General features: G+C 42.9%; 1 protein-coding gene across 1 annotated transcript in view; it reads left to right on the top strand.

Annotated features, from left to right (window-relative positions):
• tmx3b (thioredoxin related transmembrane protein 3b) overlaps positions 1-14,656 on the top strand; it is a 39,667-nt gene extending 25,011 nt beyond the window's left edge. The window contains exons 14-16 of the mRNA XM_084566126.1: positions 2,413-2,542; positions 4,005-4,073; positions 10,362-14,656. Coding sequence (XP_084422252.1) covers positions 2,413-2,542; positions 4,005-4,073; positions 10,362-10,634 — 472 coding nt within the window. The 3' untranslated portion in view covers positions 10,635-14,656. The remainder of the gene's footprint in view (positions 1-2,412; positions 2,543-4,004; positions 4,074-10,361) is intronic.
• Positions 14,657-21,097: the final 6,441 nt, after the last annotated feature.

The raw sequence follows: 21,097 nt of genomic DNA, 5'->3' as shown, positions 1-21,097 counted from the left end.
GACACACTGTGATAACGATTATCACAGTTTACGGTTAGGTTTTTAATTAAGTCGTCTCGCAGTGATTAAATCCCAGGAAGTCCCAGGAAAACAAAACCAATGAACTGCTGAAAATAAGTCCCACCTATAAGTAAAACGTGTGTTTACTATTTATCCTGTTCTCACCAGGATTTAAGGATATTGCTTTTATTTAATCAGCATTCCCTGATGCACCAAATCTTCACGTTTAACGCACAGCAGCTTACCATAACGTGTTCACCAAGACATTGTTACAACGTGTAATTGTCGTGTATTATTATTTTTGTGTAAATATACGTTGATTTTTACGTGGAATTCTGTTTTAATTTCGCGAGTTTCAAATGCAGTCTTACATTAAAGCGAGGCTAGCTGTTTCCCCAGCTTCCAAACTTAATGCTAACATACGATAATGGCTTCTTGGCTAGACATTAGCTGTACATTGTAACACAAAGATACTAAAGTGATAACTTCCCCTGGAGGCAAATAAGCGTGTTTTCCATAATGATGACTTATGACCTTGAATCAAACTGTTGAAACAGTTTTAAATGAAATGTAAAACCAAAGCTAACTTGGCCTAACAGCCTCCTGACTGAAGCTCAATGCTAGACAACAATTTAATTTTGACAGTTGTGTTTTTTTCATACTATATTGTTTTTTACCATTGTTTTTCTTTGGGTACCTGCTGTTATATCATCTGAAACTTATGCTGCTTCTCTCCTGACCAGGTCTGATTGGGTTGCTGTTAAATAGCAGGGGTCCATCCTAGGTCAGGAACAAATTCTTAGCTTAGACGCTACATCAGCCCTGCATTCAGTTGGGATTGTGTTTCTTGTGGTCTCGAGAAAGGTCTTTACGTAGGGCTGTTATGTACCCAGAAAATGTTGATATTCCGAAACGGCCTCATCTTTTTTAATTTAACATTAAATAGCCCAGTTTCAAGTATCATTGGCTTCAAGACGTTGTTGTTGTTGCTTACACCACTTGCACAAGCATTTTGTGTACACGACTTCTCTTGTCGTAACCACAAGATCCCGAGTTCCTATTGAACACAGCTTGTCTGCCGACTGCAGCTTGACTTCTTGTGGTAGAAAGGAGAATTATGTGACATGACCAGCGGGCACTAGCTAGTTAGCATGCTAACTTCATAACATATATCTCTGTAACAAAATACACAGGCAGCACTAGCTTTTATTCCTAAAATATTCAAACTATTCCTTTAATAACAACCCTACAATCCTAGTAGGTTTTAAATTAAGAAAAACAAAACTACACGCTCTAATTATGTGGCAGACTTCTTTTTTTTTTTTTTTTTTGCAGTGGAAAGGAAGTGACTGTAATGTGTGTATGACCCTTTAAAATTGCGGCAAACCCCCAGCGGTCCCACTCGAGGAGGCGAATAGGCTAATCCATATTTATTTTAAATGGGTGCCATCTGTTGGAGTAGGCTGGATGATGGAAATACGCATTCATAGTGGTAGCGTGCATTCATGTGATTGCAGATCTCAGCTGGACAGAGTAGTGAGGCGCTGATGTCTCTGCCGCACAGGCGTGTATGTTTGCACTCCTGATCTCAGCTGGGTGGTGGATTGGGACAGTGATGGATATATGTGTGTGTGTGTGTGTGCTTGTGTGTGCAATTTGTTGCCGGGCTGAGTAACACCGCAGGGATGTGAGGTGGCAGCGCCGTGATGGACTGTTTTTGTGTGTGTGAGCGCGTGTGTGTGTGTGTGTGTCTAAGCGCTAGGATACCTTATCTGAGCCCGGCTTTGGTGTTGTGCGAGCCGTGTGGAAGAGGGATTGGCTGTGTATATGACCTTATTCCTTATCTCCCTGAGTTTTGTAATTCCTCTGCTGATTTGTTGAAATGAGTAGGCTCAGGAGTTCCTACAGCGTGTGTCTCTGTCGCTGTGTTTGCCATTAAAACGAAGCATCCACTGGGCTCCTTTGTATGTGTTGTGTACTGTATGTGTCTCGGCCTGGATGCAGAGTTGCTTTCTTCTGAACTCCCAGTGACTCACTTGTCAGCTACAGTTTGTAAAGGTCTCTTTAACGGTGACCGGCACAGACCCATAAAGCCCCTGAGTTGCACACTGTTTGCATAAAAGATGGAAGAAACGCCACTCTGAAATAGGCCATGCTGCATCGCCTTTTTACTCGCAAAAAAAAAAAAAAAAAATCCTCTCTTAGAACGAAAGCCCATGGGAAAAGTTAGGTTGCTCTGAGTACAAAGGGTTTGTTTATCTCACTGTTTTATTCTCTGTGTTGCAATTTGTTCTTTAAGAATCTCCAATTTGCTCCAGTGTAACGATGCTCTTTGATTATTGCAGTCCAAGGTGCTGAGGTTAAGAAGATTAAACGCTGTCTCCTGTTTTTTTGTTTTTTTTTCGTCCTCAGCGAGGTGACAGTGCCCTCCGTTATCATCCTCAACACATCCAACGAGCAGTACTTCCTGCCCAGTGAGCCGACTGAGACCATGGAGCAGCTGGTTCAATTCATCAACAGCGTTTTGAACGGCTCTGCACAGGTCCAGATCTTCCCCTCTTCCCTCGCTCTCTCTTCTCCCTCTCCTGCTTCCTGTTTATGCATTCAGCTCAGTGTAGCCCTTTCCTCCCCTTTCCTCTTGTGTTGTACCATTGTAATCACACCAGTAGTCTTCATTAATCAAGCACGTTGCCTTGCATTTTAAGCCCTCTCTAGGAAATATTTTTCGCCGGATGAGGTATTTTTGTAATCTCCTTTCGCATGTTTAGATTTTATATCGTTTTTTAAAAAGATTACCTACGATAATTCTGTCTGCTAACACAAACACCGAGATTGCTACATGACTCCGTGATGTAGTGTGCGCACTAATCTGGTAAAAGAAATGTCATAGTGTTTTTTTTTTTTTTCTTCCCTGTACTACACTGAAGTCACCAGATGTATGAAAGCGTAAGCCAGACAGCCAAAGGTCTGGGCTATTTTTTGCTTGGAAAAACAAACCACCTCCTACCAAATCAACAGCAACAGAAACCACCATGTTCCTGCAGTCCACTTGTAACCAAAACCTGAACAATTTCGGCCTCTTCAGATCGAGCTGGTAATATCTGCCATGCGGTGTCTCGGGGCTGCTTTGTGCTTCACGTGGAAACACACAGAATAATGTTTTTCTGCAGAAGATGTAACAATAGTTACAGCAGATTTCAAATGGATTCTTGTGGAGTGTGGAGACAATTTCTTTTTCTTCCATGCGTAAACACTTTTAGCATTTATTTTTATTTTTTTAAGGATACATGAGAAGCTTGGTGTACGGAGGCTTTGGTTTTGTTTTGACCATGACCCAGCCATAACAAGACATTGTTAGCAGGCTGTGGCATCGCCCTGCCAGGTTTTTATGAAATAGTTACTTACTGCTGTTAAGGCCAGACTCAGTTTTCCCTTTACACTTTCCTCCTTTACACTTAAGAAAAAAAAAACAACTCCAACAACATCCTCTGTGTGTTTGTAGAAGCAAACTGCTTGTGTCGTCGTCGTCATCCAATTTAGTCTGTGTAACAGCTGCTTCCTCAAAGATCACCTCATTCCAGCCTTCAGCTCGGTCACTGCAGCGCCGATTAGTTAGAGCTCACTAATTGGCCATCCTGACGAATTAGCGTCGGGACAGATCACTCATTGGCTACCCAGCTGTTTTGCTAATAAATGAGCCCAATGAACAAACTATAGTCTGGAACATTTGATAATTTTGTGCGGGGGAGCGGTTAATTAAAAAATGTTTCAAATGTTCGGGATGCACTGATAATATGAGATGATACCTGATGCTTGGATTATTCCATGTATGCAGCGGGTAACAAGATTTTATTCACATATTGATAATTGATTGTTTCGTAGTCTATTAGTGTTTGTCTATTATGAATATGTAGATGAAAACCTGCATTTAAGTTGAGAATATCAAAACTCAGACAAACGTGACGTAGTAGCTCCTCTCTCCAATAAACTGTGTCTTCCTGCAGGCATACGGAGGAGATGGTATCGTTCAGAGGATCAAACGCGTGGCCTTTGATGCCAAGTCCACCATTATGGTAAGTAGGTGACGGCTCATTCCAAGGCGCTACACGTAGACAGTCATAATATTTCCCCAAGCGCAGTGTAGATGTGTTATATTGGCAAAGAATTCATACAAAATTATATAAACAAATCCTACACGACAGTTTAATTTGCTTTTAATAAGAAGTGCCAAAAAAGTATTTGACAATTTATTATTGACTAAAACGGTTTATCTCAAAAAACACATTTCTCATATATTTCATTTTAATTAATAGGGTTTGGTGGACTGGCTTGACGCCGCAGACAGTCAAGAGCAGCATGTTATTTTAAGCTTTCAGTTGCATATTTGCAGACACGTAGCAGCCTGAGATTAATATGTAGTCACATATGTCAAATTTAACTTAAATATTGCCTCTTTTGTCTCTGTTTTGGTCTCCACCAGTTCCTTGGGGGGAAAATCTTACTTTTTATTTGCTTTACTGGGGTTGACATTCATTTTTGTAGACAGTCGATAGCAGCACATGAAACTCAAAGCACAAAAATCAAATAAAGTTGATATGACTTATGACATATAAAGTTCTGATGTTCTTTTTAGCATTCAGTTACGTATTTACAGACACATAGCAATGTGAGATTAATATGTAGTCACATATGTCAAATTGAACTTAAATATCCCCTCTTTTGTCTCTGTTTTGGTCTCCACCAGTTCCTTCGGGGAAAAATCGTACTTTTTAGTTACCAGGTACTCTTCTGTGCACAGCTAGCTGCTAACTAAACGTCTGGTATTTGGTATCAATAGGATAATTTACAGGAGGTTAAGCTTTGAAACAGTGTTGGTGAGAGCGCCAGAAAAGATGAAAACAGTTGAACCAAAACAATATGCTAAATGACACTAAAACATTCTCATTGTCACATATTATTTCCCCCCACTCAAATATTGTGGATTAGATTTTTAAATTACCTTCCGGCTGATTTCATTTTCTGCTCATTTTAATATACTGTAGGAACATGCTACCCAGCTAAGTCTCCTCTTGAAATAAATGTCTCTCTTCCCCTCTACAATTAGAGCACACATTATTATGGTACTACTGAACACCTAATGGGCAGTCTTATGGAGTAATGTTCTTGCTCACATGTGTCACCCCACGCTTCACCTTGACTGTGTTAGCCAAATCAGGGTTAATACCGAATATGTGCAACGTGCTCCGAGTTCTGTAATAGTGTTAAACAAATGGGCTGCACTTTCCCTCTGGGAGAAAAACGACATTTAGAGGACAAGACCGGGCGTACGACTGAGAATATGCAATGCAGGCAGTATGAAGAAAAGGGGGGGAAAAAGCAACAAAGCAAGAGGAGGTGGAGGGAGGAGAGGGTCAGAAGGCCGAACTTGCTTCTCCTCCCACTTTTAGTCTAAGTCGCCGGTCCTTTTGGGAGAACTCGTGTTTATTTTACCAAGGGTGTGATAGGAATGTAAATACAGCCGTGTTGTAAATGCGTCTCAGTGGGCACCTTTGTAACGTAACCAGGGGTGAAGCCAGCTACTTGCCCTAACAGTGTCCTTAAAAAGATGTGGAGAGAACCTAAAGGAGCATAAAGGAGTAGAAGATACTTTGGAAGTTTAACATCAAAGCACAGATTTTTAGAAAGATTTTTATTGAAGGTTTAATTCAGATTAGATGTGACAGGTTTTTAAATAGAATCAGTAGAAGAATAAACCCTGTTAGAGAGATGGGTAACGGTTTTCTTTGGCTTGTGAGAATCTGTTTATGAAGGGCTTCACTTACATCTGCAAGAGAAATTAAATGCTACTCTCAGATTTCACTTAAACTCTTCTCTAAATTTAGCGAGCTGTAAGCAGCACCGTGACTAGTTTTTTCCTCTTAGTGACATAATATGATATAAAGCAGATAGGCATCGGCTATCGACTTGCCTCCGGAGAGCCTTTTTAAATGTGCGTCTGACAAGAGCATAAGGAAGCAACAGCATTAGGCCCAATGACTCATAGCCAACTGTGTTAGCATAGCATACCCATCTTTTCCTCATCTAGCTGCATAGAGCACCAGCAATTACCATCCCTCTTCTAGTGGCAGTGACTGGAGGGAACATGAATATTTCCCTTCTTCTCAGCTCTGCGGCTGACAGAAGTGGTGACCAAATGCCTCCTCCTAGGTACATTCTCTCTGATGTATCTTGCTACATTAAGGCCAAATGACCCATTTATCACCTAGATCATTTAAAGAAGCCCTCGCCGAGTTGTCTTTCAGTCGCTCGGTGCATTGTTGTGCCCGCAGGAGGTGAGGGATTGTGCATTTCGCGGAAGTGGTGTGGAAAATATTTGAAAATTGTTTTATCGAAGTGAAGAGCATGCATGTGAAATGAGAGGTGTCTTAATTGTGGCCAGGGAGCGGACCGCTAGAGGAACTTGTTGACTTTTGTTTTTATCTGTCTGATCCTCAGGGACAAATCCACTGACAGCCTGCTTTTAATAAAAATGTGCAGATCCTTCAAATGAAGCATGTTACGTTTATAATTAAGTGGGAGACACTACAGACAAATATTAATCACCATAAAACTTCCACAGCAAATTACTTGCGATAATATATTTTTTCACGTATTATAAAGTCAAAGATTTTTACTGAGGGGAGATTGGATATCTCTTGACCTCCATGCTTTAGGAATAAAATCAAACCACGGTACGTTTAAAAAGTGAAATGAAGTGTTACCTTCATCTACATTTGTACAACCGAAATCTAAATACTGGGTAAAGCCAAGTTCAAACTTCTTGTTCCATATCCGAGTGACTTTGGACACCTCTTTTTATCTCTCCATGAAGCAACTGTCAAAATCCATTTATCGTCATAGATGAGAAGTTGTGTTTTTCAGGCTGTGAATGATGCATGAACAAACTCCAGCTGTAAAAACCTTCAGAATATAAATCGGGGAAAAAACATGGAAAGTTTGGCTTTTGTACATGCTGCTGAAGTGGAGATTTGTGTAAACTCGTTTTAATAAAACACGCTTTAGAGATACAATTGTATATACACCAAACAACCATAACATTATGACCACTGACACTGAACATTGACCGTCATGTGGCAGTTCAATGTTCTGCTGGGAAAACCTTTGGAGCTGGCATTCATGTTGATGTTACTTAGACATGTACCACCCACCTAGACCAGACCAGGCACCCCCACCCCATAGCAATGACACTCCTTGATGGCAGCAGCCATCCCCAGCAGGATACAGCCTGACACAGACACACACACAAAAACAGTTTAGGAACAACTAAAAAAAAACACGAAGAACAGCACAAGGTGTTGACCTGGCCTCCAAATTCACTAGATCCCAAACTGATCAAGTATCTGTGGGATGATCCGCAGAGGCCCCTCCCCTCAACCTATAGGACCCAAAAGCCCTCCCACTTACAACATTCTGTTGCCAGACACCACAGGACACCCTCAGAAGGCCCATGTCCGTTCTCTGATGAGTCACAACTGTTTTGAAAGTACAAGGGAGACCTACACATTATTAGGAAGATGGTCGTAATGTTATGCCTGATTGTTGTGTATATATATTTTTTTGGAGAGGGGCAGACACAATTTATGTCAAAAACCTTTGACTCATAGATATCACCATATAATACCCTTAGCTTAAATTACATTACATGTCCATACAGGAAGTATAGTAAGATGTCTATTTTATTTCCAAAAGTCAGGTAATAGGTCAATATTTCAAAATTAACCAGTGCATTAAAAAATGTTTATCTTGTTGTCTCCTTTTAAAAGAAGAAAGAAAAGTTTCAACATATGGAACTTAATAAGAATATCTATTACTAATCTCTTTTGTATGTTTCTTTAATACTCTCTATCCTATGGTGGGGTAACACACAGATACAATCCATGTCCACTAGAGGTTATGCTATATAATTTTAGGTATTTTTCTCTTCTAGCTGCTTCTCGTTCTTTCCTGTTTCGCCTTTTGTCTCGACAGGAAGTTCAGTCAGCTTGCGCCCTGTGGTTACCTGTAACGCCCTGCTCTGTGTAGGTCTACAGGGACATTTACATTCATCCACAGAGAAGCGTAATTGTGGCTTTCGTGTGTGTGGTCTTGGGAGGTTAGCCCAAAATAGGCAGGGAGGACTGTGTGTGTGGGTGTCGACATCATCCTCAGACAGACTAGTGCATAAAGGTGGACGCTCGATCGTGTTTGAAGTTTGCTTTAAGCTGTACAATGAGAAAGTACGAGAGGCCCGAGGGATTGTAGATAAAAGTCATATCAGCGTAAAACAAAACAAACAGGGAGTATAGTCGTATAACGTAACACGGACGACCTAAAATTACATGACGGAAATGTAATTAATACTAAAATATTAAACCTGCGCGAGTTCCCGCGAACGATATGTGATCTGCTTTCTAAACACGCTCGCAGACCCTGATGGCGTGATGCAAATGAACGAATAAATGAATAAATAAACGTGTGGCATCTCTGCTAAAAACATAAAAGCCTCTGTGATTTTTCAACTGATATTTTTTGATGTGCCCTCTGATTTTAAATTCACGTCACCTAACAGCTTTTTACTCTTTACAACCGAAAACAGTGGCTGTTGACAGATGCCGTGCTTTTATTAAACGACGCCGAAACGGCTCCACCGCACTGAACTGGAATGAAAGAAGTGGAGATGAATTATTTGTTGTTTTTATGTTGAATGATTAAAATAGGGGCATGGCTGGATTGACCCATCAAGGGACCTCAGGACAGAACAGAACGGTGAAACCCCGTTGACCCCCAGCTCCTCTCTTAGTCTCACAAGGCAGCTTCATTACATTTCGCCCAGAGCCTTACACTGACCAGGCCTCCTGCAAATTATTGGTTGTGGTGACAGATAATCAGATAATTTGTTCATCTTTATTGATCCCGTCTGACTTTGTAATTGTGTTAGTGGATGTTTTGTCCTGAACAGCTGGTCGTTAATGATTTTGCCCTGTCACAGAAGCTATAGTAATAGGTAGTTATTTTTGCCTCGCAAATAGCTAGATCAGTTTCATGCAGTCAGTTCCTGTTTCAGCGTTGCTATTATTCGCAACTCGCTAGTTGGAAAATTACATCCCCATTTCAAGCTGTAATCACACTACAAAGTGGTTTTTGCTTGTGTATGCGAAAAGCGTGGAAGCACACTCCTGGTGACATTGATGAGTCATGGGGTAGTTGCTAAACCGCATTAGCTGACGATCTACGTGCTACTTAGTCACAAGAACACCTGGATAGTCTCTGTTTTCTGTCAACGTGGACTTTTGTTCACCATTACAAACTATATTGTACAATAAAACATTATTGGATGAGGGAAGTGATTTGTAATGGTCAATTAGCAAATCCATGAACTCATTAGCTTAGCTCAGATGCTAATGGCACCCTGTGTGGAAACCATGGCTCTCTTGTTGTACAACTGAAGTTAAACAAAAGTGAGTGGCGTAAAAGACTTATTAAGCTATGATAGCTTCCACTTTTCTATAAAGGTCAGCGTTCAGAAAACACATTGGCACAACGCCGGCTAAAAGCGCAAATAAGTTTGTCACAGTTGACTACGGTTGAACTTTGCTGCTCACATTACACTTTCCTCCTCGACTGTGATTGCCGCAATTCCCAAGGAATGAAGTGATTTAGCCATAATGACTTGCTGATGATTGATCCCGAAAAATGGGTCGGCGCTTTTTTAAACTACTGGAGACGGCAACCCGTTGGCATGATTTCAGACCCATTTCTGAGTCACTGAACCCGATAGTTGTTCAGTTGATGGTCGGTAGCACCGACGGCGATAGTTGCGGAAGACCAAGGAAAAGAAGTAAACAATGCAGGTATTAATATCAGATTTTGGCAAAGGTAACCTCTGCGAGACGAAGCGTCAACCAGCACAGAGCAGCTGGGAAAAAAAATCATTTTTGTGATTTCCATGCATCTGCACGTTAGCCTGCTCATCTGTTGTGTCTATCAACAAGCACATTTGTGGTTAATTTAATTGTCACAAACTGAATCCACTCTGAAGACTTGGCATCTTCCTGCTTTTCCTGAGTAGTAATTCAGATTTAAATTAGGGATTAGAGACATCAGGGAGGGGAGTTTTAGTGAATGTTAATGTTTGCAGATGATAAATGGCTTTTACTTACATTTGTATATTTACATCAGGAACATAGTGTCTGATAGTCTCATGAAAGTGAGTTCATGTTTTGTTCTCTTTTGCTCTTTCTTACCATCCCTATATTTCTCCTCCATACCTCACCTCCCCCACACTTCCCTGTCTTTTACTTTCCTTTCATCTTCTGTTTCAGTCTGTGTTCCGCAGCTCACCACTGCTGGGCTGCTTCCTGTTCGGCCTACCACTGGGTGTAATTAGCCTGATGTGCTACGGCATCTGCACGGCTGAGACGGATGACGGCTCGGATGACATGGATGCGCTCAAGAGGGACACTGACGAAGAGGAGGACGAGGACGAGGAGGAGCAGGAGAGGCAACAGGCCGCTGAGCTGGAGGGCCCCGAAGAGGGAGAAAACGAGGAAGAGGATGTTGGGGAGAAGGATCCCGAAGAGAAGAAAACCGATTAACACAGGGGCGCCCGCAGGATAGAGGATGATAGGCCTAGTCAAATGCAGTGACATGAAACTCAAAGACATATCAATGTATTGCTCTTCTGCTTCTTTGTTTTTCATCTCACTTCCCCTCAGAGCCCCTCGAGCACAGACTGTTCTCCCATCTTCGAGTTCTGTGTTTCAGAGTGTGGGGTCGACTGCTAGGCGAAGCATCTGAATTACATTAAAACTAACAGCCTTTTTAATGATGGGGTGTAAACACAATGCTCGTGAGAGGATGTGAACCAAACATACCACCTTATTTATTCTGAACCAACCACTGGTTTATTCCATGTGATGTGTGACACTTTGTTTTTTTGAACTTAAATGCCCCTTTTGTATCATTTTTTGTCATTTCCCAAATGATCGTAGTTTCCTTTTTTTTTCTAATTTACCGTAATATCCTGCAATTGCTTTCAAAATAAGTAGAAAATAAAAGCACTCAGATATTTTCTTAAAATCTGCCCAAACCCCCCAAGTGTAGGCTTATGTATCGTTATTGATGTGTGTAGATCGCAAAGGAAGTGCCCAAGAAGGAAAATTCGCCATAAATGAAATGTGCTTTATTTCTCTTGTATGTTATTGCCTAAAATATTCCTCCTTCTTCTTCTTCTCCTAGGGGTGCAAAGTGCTGAGACAGTCGTGCATTTCAATTTATTTCTCTGTCAGACACCTATTTGTGTCCATTTATGTTGAAAGATGATAAAAAGAGCTGGGCTGGCAATTTGTATCACTCTTATGTGATACCCAAAAAAAAAAAAAAGTGGCAGATGGACATTTCCTTTTAACCCATTTCCACCCAACATGACCAACCTGCTAAAACATCCTTGTATAGACGGGTTGTACCTGTCTAGCAAAAGCCATAACATGCATCAGTGACTCCTGTGGCTCTTAACAACTCATATTCCTCAGATAGACAGGCTCTGTCTGTTTTCATATTTCAATCTGTCCTCCATCACTGGCTCCTATATTGAATTCACTTGGCAGTTTGAAGTTTGCATCCCAATGCAGTGAGACGTACACTGAGCATATAGAATATTACTTGTTCCTCCCCCCTTTCTTTTTTTTTTGTTGTAACCCACTGTTGTCAGTTGGTCCCAAGGCTAAGAAATCCTGCTCTTTCCCATTTTCTATCCTTACGACTGAGGTGTATGTAGTAGCTAAAATCATGTTGGGGTTGTGGCGCCTTCTTTAACTCAAAAACACATTTCACAAAAAGAGCAATTGCTCCTAACACCCGCTACGCCCAATGTAATGCAATTTTTATGAAAATGTCAAAGTACAGTGCGCCTTATTGGATCAGGGGTCCGGTGAGGGAAGTCAAAGCACCTGAAAACATGTTTCACAAACTTGAGTATGTGTATAACTAAGTGGCGCATGGAAATACCCGACATCACGTTTTTCAGTACAGACCCATTTGCTTTGATGTTGGGCAATACGCTTTTTTTTCTTTTCTTGCCATGAGTTAGGCGAGAGAAGTTGACACAACTCTATGACCTTTCTGGCAAATTTAAAGCCAGCAGTTAGTTAGCTTAGCATAATAAGCGGGAACTACAGCTAGCCTGGATCTTGCTGCCTTCAAATGAAACCCGTGAGCTCGTGGTCACAGCGTCGGGAGTCGAGGACACGAAAGGCGTGGCGACGTCAGCTGTAAGCCATGGATACGCCGCTGCTTAGCAACTGTTGGTGTCTAGAAGTGATGTTAGCACTGATGCTAACGTATTAGCAAGACAACATCTTAATGTAGGAAATTGCAAAGACAACTCTAAACAACTTTATTATAATTAAGTACATTAACCACATAAACATCACAACTAGTATACTTACTAGGTCCTGAGTAACACAAGAAGCGGCCACTGGTGTGGTCTCTTCTCGTAAACACGACTCCGTTTGAAGGCAGCATCTGTCCAAGGGTAATAAAATCTGCCAGTAATTAAAATGAACTACAGGGATTTCATAGTGCTGTTGTTGCTCGGTGACTTCGGCACAACTTGACGTAAGCACACCTGTTCTTGACATACAGAGGTTTTCTGTATTACTACTGTGAAACTGCACTAAAAAGGAAACCATGCCCTAGCCTTGCCTTCTGGTCTTTGTAGTTGCCTACCATTCTCTGCCAAACTTCCTCTTCGGGTTTGAATTGAGATTGTCACACTTTATTACTGGTTTGAAAGATTGAAATAAAGATTGTCCTCTTTTTTTCTTGTTGATATATATTTTTTTCCCCACGTCGAATGTACAAGTCTTGTCAGTTATTTTTTTTTTTTAAATAAATTGCCTGTCTTCCATTTAGACATCTATTTTCCATAAAGCTTTAATTATCTTCTATATAAATGTGCCCCTCCCCCACCAGTGTAACCCTAGGTAGAGTTGTCTACTCAATTATGGCAGATATAATCAAATTTTGGGAGATCCAGGTTTAACCACGGATGATTGCATTACTTGATGTGAAACTCATTTATTTCTGCTCTTTAGGGAATGGCAGCTTTCACCAGTCAAACCCGGAGACGTGACTCTCCATAATGAAAAAGCACAATGTCACGCGGCGTACCTTCTGAAGCCTACGCACCGTTAGCGAGATAGAATGAAAAAGAAATGTTGCTTCTGGAAAGTTTGATAAGTTGTTTTCAGGTTTTTCTGATAAAGGAGGAGGATGTTTATTTTCCCCTGGATGTCATTCTGGGGATGAATTGCCACAAAAGGGGAGATAATATATTACAACATCAGAATGTGTGTCATTGAGTGGTGCTGATGCAAAAAGTAATTCATCGCTCAATTACCCCGCTATATATTCTGAGAATGAGTTTCATTGCGTGGCAAATGAAGGAGGCCTGCTGTCTCTTTTCTTTCGGCGTAGCAACAATCTTGCGCACTAGACAAGGACAATTACACTCCGCCGCTCTTTGTGACGTCTGTCTTCTGTTGAGATGGCAAATTAAGGCGCGATAGTAATCTTCTCATTTTTGACTCGCATGGGAGGTGTTTAATGGCTTAGGTTAGCATGTGGGGTCAAGGTAAAGAGATAGATGGTTATTTCAGTTAATACTTCAAGCCTGCATTTCAAGGGTATTCTGGGCTCAGTCCGTGTCACTCAACAAGATGAGAAATGGCTGATTAGCTTGGCTCACCATGGAAACCAGCCCACACTTGTTCTGTGTGAGTCTTTGCAGAGCCTGTTAGAAACGCAGTTGTTTTTTGGATTATGGCTGATAGATGGCTGCAGCAGCCGAAGTCCATCTGTTTGCTGCCACTTAAAAATAAAAAAAATAACCTCAATGCCTAATTACTCGGCCCTTTTGAGATGCCGCCTCCCCCTCAGTAAATCGCTATTTGGTTTGTGTTTTTGTTTCTGTCATCAGTTGTTGGATCATTCCTCATAGCCCCGTCTGGCTTTTTTTATATACATGTATTTTTGCTGTGACTTCACCTCAGCAGTTCAACCGGGCTTAATAGCCGCTTGTCAGCTTGTCAGTCGATAGTGCTTGTTGCTGTTGTTCTCTTCTGAGCGGCCTGACATTTTGGAAATCTTTTCTTCTGTGCTGTGTGAAAATGACTGTACAAAGATGGTTGCTGCCCATCAAAGCTGGTACTACTTCTCTGGCCACAAAAAAAATGATCAAACAGAAAAACTCCTGCAGGGGACAGTAACTGCGAGTGGAAACAGAGATAAGAGCAGCACATTAGAGTCACAAACACCCTGTTTCTGAGCGACAGAAACTGTAGTACATTACTAGCAAAACAGTCCTTATCTTGATTTCAGACTAACAGGAAAAAAAACAACTCTCAAATGTCTCAGAGTTTAAAGCAAATGTTTTGATGCGGTGTCTTGTAAGCCTGAACTCAATTTTGATCTGAAGTATGGTCTCACTAATCATGCCTTTTTGTCTTAAACCTATTTTCTCAACACTCAGTTCCCACCTTCGAGCTTCATGACATATGTTGTGATTTTTTTAGTACCGACTAAACCACTTGAAACGCTGTGAGTTAAAGTAGGTAGCCAAAGTATCTAGCTAGCCTAATTGTAATGTCTACAGATAAACACGAACATTTAGTTAGTTTCTAACGTTTAGCTAGTTTCTGACTTTTGCTCACAGACAGTAAAAAAAAAAAAGGATGCAATGGCAGCTCTTCAAAAGTGAAGCCAACGCATGTGGAGCTCCCCCTGGTGGCTGGCTACAGTAGAGTGCATAAGCTCCACCTCCATGTTAGTGGATGGGACTTGGGCCGAACTAAAACACTAAAGTACACATCAAATATTTTTTTCTGAGGATAATTTCTGTCATTTTAAGTAGTTAATATACTGATATATTTTCAAGTGTCAATTTTTCTGAGAAGTTTAGTTTTAGTTGACAATATGTGACATCATGATGATTGACAGTTGCCACTGACAACTGCTCCGTGAAGCTGTCCATAGTGTATAGTCCAGCATTTCTTTGTAACTGGCGGCGGTAAAGAGCGCAGTATTAACCAAAGTGTGGACGGTTCATCAGTAACACGGCTCCACTCTCAGAAAGCACTGCACAGACTCTGGCTCCAAACTTGCAAGATGGCGCTGCCCGTATCCCCGTAATTCTAGCTTCAGTTTGAACAGGAAGTAAGAGGGGACACATCATCCATGTTTTTCTACAGTCAATGCTTTTGCTTCAAGTTAGCCAGTTTAGCTAAATAATATTAGGTAAAGGTAATGTTTGTCTTGCCAAACATTAGATACCAACTAGCTCATACACATTTCCGGTCTTAGCTAAATGGCTAGCTAGCATCTTATATTTTCTAATGTTAGCTGACTCTTCGCTAACTCTTTGTTCTCATAGAGATTTGTTTTCACATCAATAGAGAGTTTATTATTCCATTTTAATAGTCCTTTGACGATTTAGTCGTTGCTTTGGTACGTACGAGTTCTTCATTGAGCTCAGATTTGGAGTCAATATGAGCAAGAGGAGACTGAATGGTGTTTAGGCACGGGCCCAGATGCTGTAGTAACACATCTACCTACCCCTCTGCCGTGTTGATAGTGCCTTTGGTTCTGGTTGCAGCATTGTGTGGGCCTGCGTTTGAGAGGAAATGATGGTTTGCTGTTGAGTGCGTGGGTCTTGCTGGCAGGTTTGAGAGTCAGTGTGTGGTACTATGTACAGTACAGTGAGATATGGCCTCATTTATAACCACATTCTTAGATTCATACTGGTGTGATTCCATTCTTAAAAGAGGCAGAGGATAACAAACCTTGCATGCTCTAAGAACCCAAATTGTACCTTACGCACCTGTGATATATAAATCTAAATCAACTTCATTTGACAGCACCGGCCTTGTGATTACGTAATGCCAGCAGGGCTTGAGCTGCCTTGAAAGGGGGTTGTGTTTAACTATGTTTTTGAGAAAGTAAAATGTTTGTCATTCCCTTTCATTATGCCATTAAGTTACTTGATTCTCAGCTTGCCGCCAAGGTGTCTTCTAGACACCAACATTTGGCTGGCAGTGGTGCTCTCACCACTTACGGTTGCTGTTACCACTTGGATGCCAAGATTTTTTTGTGCACCACTTCATATATTGTAACCAAAACTCACAAGTTTGTCTTGAAGGCATCATTAATCAGCAAAGAGAATATTGAAGCCTCAAAACTGATGGGGAGTCTGTTTCATAAATTAGACCCATGATGGAACTGATTTGTTTTATTATCATCGTCCATCATTGACCTTTTGCAGACATTACCACCAAGACATTGTAATAGACTGAAGACTAAGTTCCCTTTATGCCTTAAAGAATAAGTTGACCCCCAGATGCCACTGTGTATTTCAGACTCTGGTGGTAGTTAGTCACCCATACTAGTGTTTGCAGCTTGCATTACAGCGGACAAACCTGCCATTCAATCCATTCCTTGCAATTGTCTTCTGTAAACAGGATTTTTTTCTAAAGCTAAAAATAAGTGTCGCTCTTTCTACGCCAATGTTCTTGCTTCAATGTGGAGGGGTCACCTCAAGCTTGACAGACCACTTGGACAGTCCCTGTTATGGATGAGTTATGCAAATGGTCAATTAGAAATCGTACTCCACATCCTGGTTTGTGACAAATTCATATTTATAGCTGGACAAGTGATGCACAGCTTTGCGGAGAATAACAAGCGCACGGCCCGTATTATCCCTGTCACCTCTAAGTGCACTGTAAGCATTTCCCTGTGGAGTGTTTCTGCTCATCACTCTGCCGAGGAGCCGCCGCCGCACAGCAGTTGCCTAATGATGTTGCCCGGGTCGTGATCATTTACTGAAGGGACCTGTCCCTTCAGGGTGGTCAGAGTGACTTACAGTACCTGAGACATAACCATTTCTGGAGGAGGTGACATGTGCCCAAGCGCCGAGGCCGATGCCAGCACTTCCAACGTTGCCGCGGGCTGTTTCCCTCCTCCAACCTGATTATCCAAAGAGCTAAAAAAATCTGCTTTCACAGTCGAGAAACACAACAGGTTCATCGACGCATGTGTGAATGTTAGCAATGTGGCGTGTGTGTGTGTGTGTCGCAGCCTTCATGGCTTGTGTTTAATCTGAGCCTTAGTCCCTTCACACAGATGTTCGGGGACGTTACGTGACTCGCCTGCTGGGCCCGGAGCTTACTTCCAAGCCCCCTTATAGTGACTGTAGCCAGCTGGGTGTTAATGATGGTACAGTCAACAACACTTATGCATACTTCATTAATGTGCACACATGAGATTTATGTGAGAACCTTTTGCGGCACTGGCAACCAACAAAAAATGGGAGAGCTTGTGGGAACAGTCTGACTCTCTTTAACCCCTAAAAACTGGATATCTCAGGAAACACTACTGGGGCATGAGGAGCTGAGTGCTATATTCTGTGGAGAAAGCGGGATTTATTTAAGTTAAGAGCTTTTGCACAATAATCCTGTCACGGGCGTGCCTTGAAGATTTTGAAGCGGTGGGGTCACGAGCTGAGGAGAGAGGCCTGTCGGTTACAGAGTACATGACACAGCTCCCTACCTGTGTTCAGAAGTCCCTCATAGAAAAAAAGATTTATGCCATTGCTTCAATAGCACAGAAGTGAGCGACGGGCTTACCGTGGAGGCTTTTAATTTTCAAAAATCAGCTCAGCAAACAAACCCAAATGTTTTGCTTTGCTTATTTATGGATGAAATCAACTACAGGAAATCTTAAAATATTCACAGAGTGGTCCAATTAACGCAGATGAAGCTGAAAGGGTGTATTTGACTAATGTTTTGGGTTTAATTAGGGTCTAGATCCATCCTGGGTCCTATTTGAATCAAATCTATCTAAATTTTAAATTTTTTACATCATACATTATGGACAGCGCTAGTTTTTATTTTGTTACTCTGTACCATAAATACACATACCGCAATATAGACATGTATTATGTGGGACATAGACACAGTCATAACCCAGCCCCGTTCATAGTTCATTTTTTTTATCGGAGTATGAGGGGAATTTTTTGAATTATTCGTCCACTGAATAATTGAAGGTGAATTATTTATGTCGTGATTGCATGAGTAACTGCAATGTTGGATTAAAAAGGATGAAAGTTTCTGGTCTATTCAGAAGCATCCCGCAAAGGACGATACTGTGAATACTAACAAAAGAACACAACAGTTATGTAAACTGTTATTATTTTGAGGTCGTTTGAAATGGGTTTATTCCCACTAACAGTGCCCCCCTCCCCCGCCCTCAGCCTTACATAGCTCCAACACCAGAGAACATTAACACATTCAAAATTTACCAGCTGCCTTTGGTGTTTCTGTGAACAATGTCAAGTCAAGTAGAGACAACCACTCTCGATGTGCTATTCTTCGGAATAGTGGCGCAAAGTGCTGTTAGTGGTCATTACTGAACCCACTTTAGCATCCAACACCACGAAGGAATAACAACACAGAGTCTACAGAGAGTAATAGCATCTTAGTGCTTCTGTGGCCACATTTGGCCCAGGCCAGTGGTTAACTCTGCAATCTAATAGGAAATGTTTCCTTTTCAGCTCCCTTTGATAGATTTTAATTGCTTTCACTGACACTGTCACCTCACTCCCTCAATAGCCTGGAGACCGTATTGTGTTTGCTACAGTAAGGGAGCCCTGTAATGTAATCATGAAATAATCATAATTAGGAAAACATAATTGTGAGCAGTTATTTGGTTCAAAATGACCCAGAGGTGCAAATTAATCTCTTAAAATACATTCTTGTTGATAGCAGATGACGGAGGAACACATTTAAAAACGAGCATTAATGGGACTCCAGGACTGTTACTGTTTATAAGGACCACAACAACCAAGTCTCACCGGCTCCTCAGAGCTTCTGAGTTGTAGTAATACACGTGCTTTTCTGGCTGTTGCGCTTAATTATAGTTACTGCATTCAGCTAAACTGAAAAGGGTCTATAATATTTGTTGGATATGGAAAAAAAACATTACAAGGACGAAACACTGAAGAAGCCCAGAATAATAAAGGCTTACAGGTGCCCAAACATAATGGTCAGCATCAGTTTTTGTTTCTGCAAAAACGTTTGAAATACAACTACATATGGAACGAAAGTTACGATGTAACTACGGTTCTATGAGTCCCGGATGACCGCCAGAGGCGGTGCTTTAAGCACTGGATAACTCCGCTCGCGCTAGCGCATGTCGAGTACGAATAACAACAACGTCACCTGTGACCCCTGCATGACCCCCGGGAGGCTATATCTTCCGGTGTCAGCAGGTGATCGGCTCCCAAAATCTTCACGTGAGCGCGCAAGGATTCTGAGTGACAGAGCGCTCTGGCGGTCATCCGGGACTCATAGAACCGTAGTTACATCGTAACTTTCGTTCTATTTCGTCCCTCCTGACCCCCAGAGGCGGTGCTTTAAGCACTGGATGACATATACCAACAGTGTCATGAAGAATCCCACAACCCACCTACTAACGAGAGGTCGAAGACCCAGGGCAAAGAACCACGCCCAGCGGGTGGGGAGCGGCCACATTAAGCCGGTAATATCGATGAAAAGTACCGGGCGAAGACCAAGAAGCTGCTGCACAGATGTCATCCAGGGGTACGCCCCTCAGGGCAGCCCAGGACGTGGAGACACCACGAGTGGAGTGGCATCTGACCCCCGCCGGCAACGCTCGACCGTTGACCCTGTAAGCACAAGAGATGGTGTCCACAATCCAATGGGAAAGGCGCTGTTTGGAGAGGGCACAACCCCTGTTATGCCCCCCATAGCAAACAAACAACTGTTCTGTCTGCCGCACATGTGCAGTGGCACTGATATAGGCAACCAGGGCCCGCACAGGACATAAAACACGCAGCCCATCATCAGCCACTGGGGGATCAAATCGCGCCAGGTGGATAGGACGGTTGACATGGTCACGGGGCAAGGTCTTCGGCAGAAACGCAACATTAGGCCACAGGGTCACCCCTGACCCCTCAGGCCCCCAACGCAGGCAGGACTCGCTGACAGACAAAGCATGTAACTCCCCCACCCGTTTCGCTGAGGTGATAGCCAGAAGAAAGGCTGTCTTTAATGATAGCCACTTGAGGTCAGCCCGGGCGAGAGGTTCAAAGGGTGAAGAAGACAGAGCCTCCAGCACCAGGGAGAGGTCCCACGCTGGAACCCTGGGGGACACAGAGGGCCGCAGCCTCAATGCCCCCCTCAGAAATAGGGACACCAACCGCTGGCTCCCTACGGTAGCATTGTCTATCAGGTTATGCTGCCAAGAAATCGCTGCCACGTACACCTTCAAAGTGGAAGGTGCTCGGCCGTCGTCCAGGAGAGACTGAAGAAAGTCCAGAACGGTGGCCACTGGACAAGAAGTGGGGTCCTCCCCCCTGTCAGCGCACCAGGCAGAGAATCTCCTCCACTTGCTCTCATACTGGAGACGGGTGGACGATGCACGAGCATGCGAGATGGTTCGTCGAACAGGCTCAGTGCAAGCGCTCAGCAGCGTGTCGGGCCCTGCAACAGCCAGGCCCACAACTGGAGACGGCAGGGGTCGGGGTGCCAAACCCGGCCCTCCAGCTGTGATAGGAGATCTTTCCTCCCTGGGAGACGCCATGGCGAGCTGCAGCAAAGCTCCCGCAGCAGTGGAAACCAAAGCCTCCCTGGCCAGAACGGGGCCACCAGGAGGAGGCGGTGGCCCCGATGAAGGACCCGCTGCAGCGTCGGGAGGATCAGAGGCAGCGGTGGAAAGGCGTACAGGAACACGCTGGGCCACTCGTGTCCCAAGGCATCTTGTCCCAGAGGACTGTCCTCCTCCATCCAGGAAAACCACAGGGGACAATGGGTTGACTCCCTCGAGGCAAAAAGATCCACCTCTGCCCTGCCGAAAACGCCCCAGATCAGCTCGACCACCTCTGGGTGTAGTCTCCACTCCCCCGGCGGAAGCTTGTGTCGAGAGAGGAAATCTGCCACCTGATTCCGCTCCCCCGGAAGCCACATCGCTCGCAAACTCAACAGAC

This window comes from Chelon labrosus (assembly GCF_963514085.1).
Source record: "Chelon labrosus genome assembly, chromosome: 18".
Lineage (NCBI taxonomy): Eukaryota > Metazoa > Chordata > Actinopteri > Mugiliformes > Mugilidae > Chelon > Chelon labrosus.
This window is presented reverse-complemented; position numbering and strand designations above follow the sequence as displayed.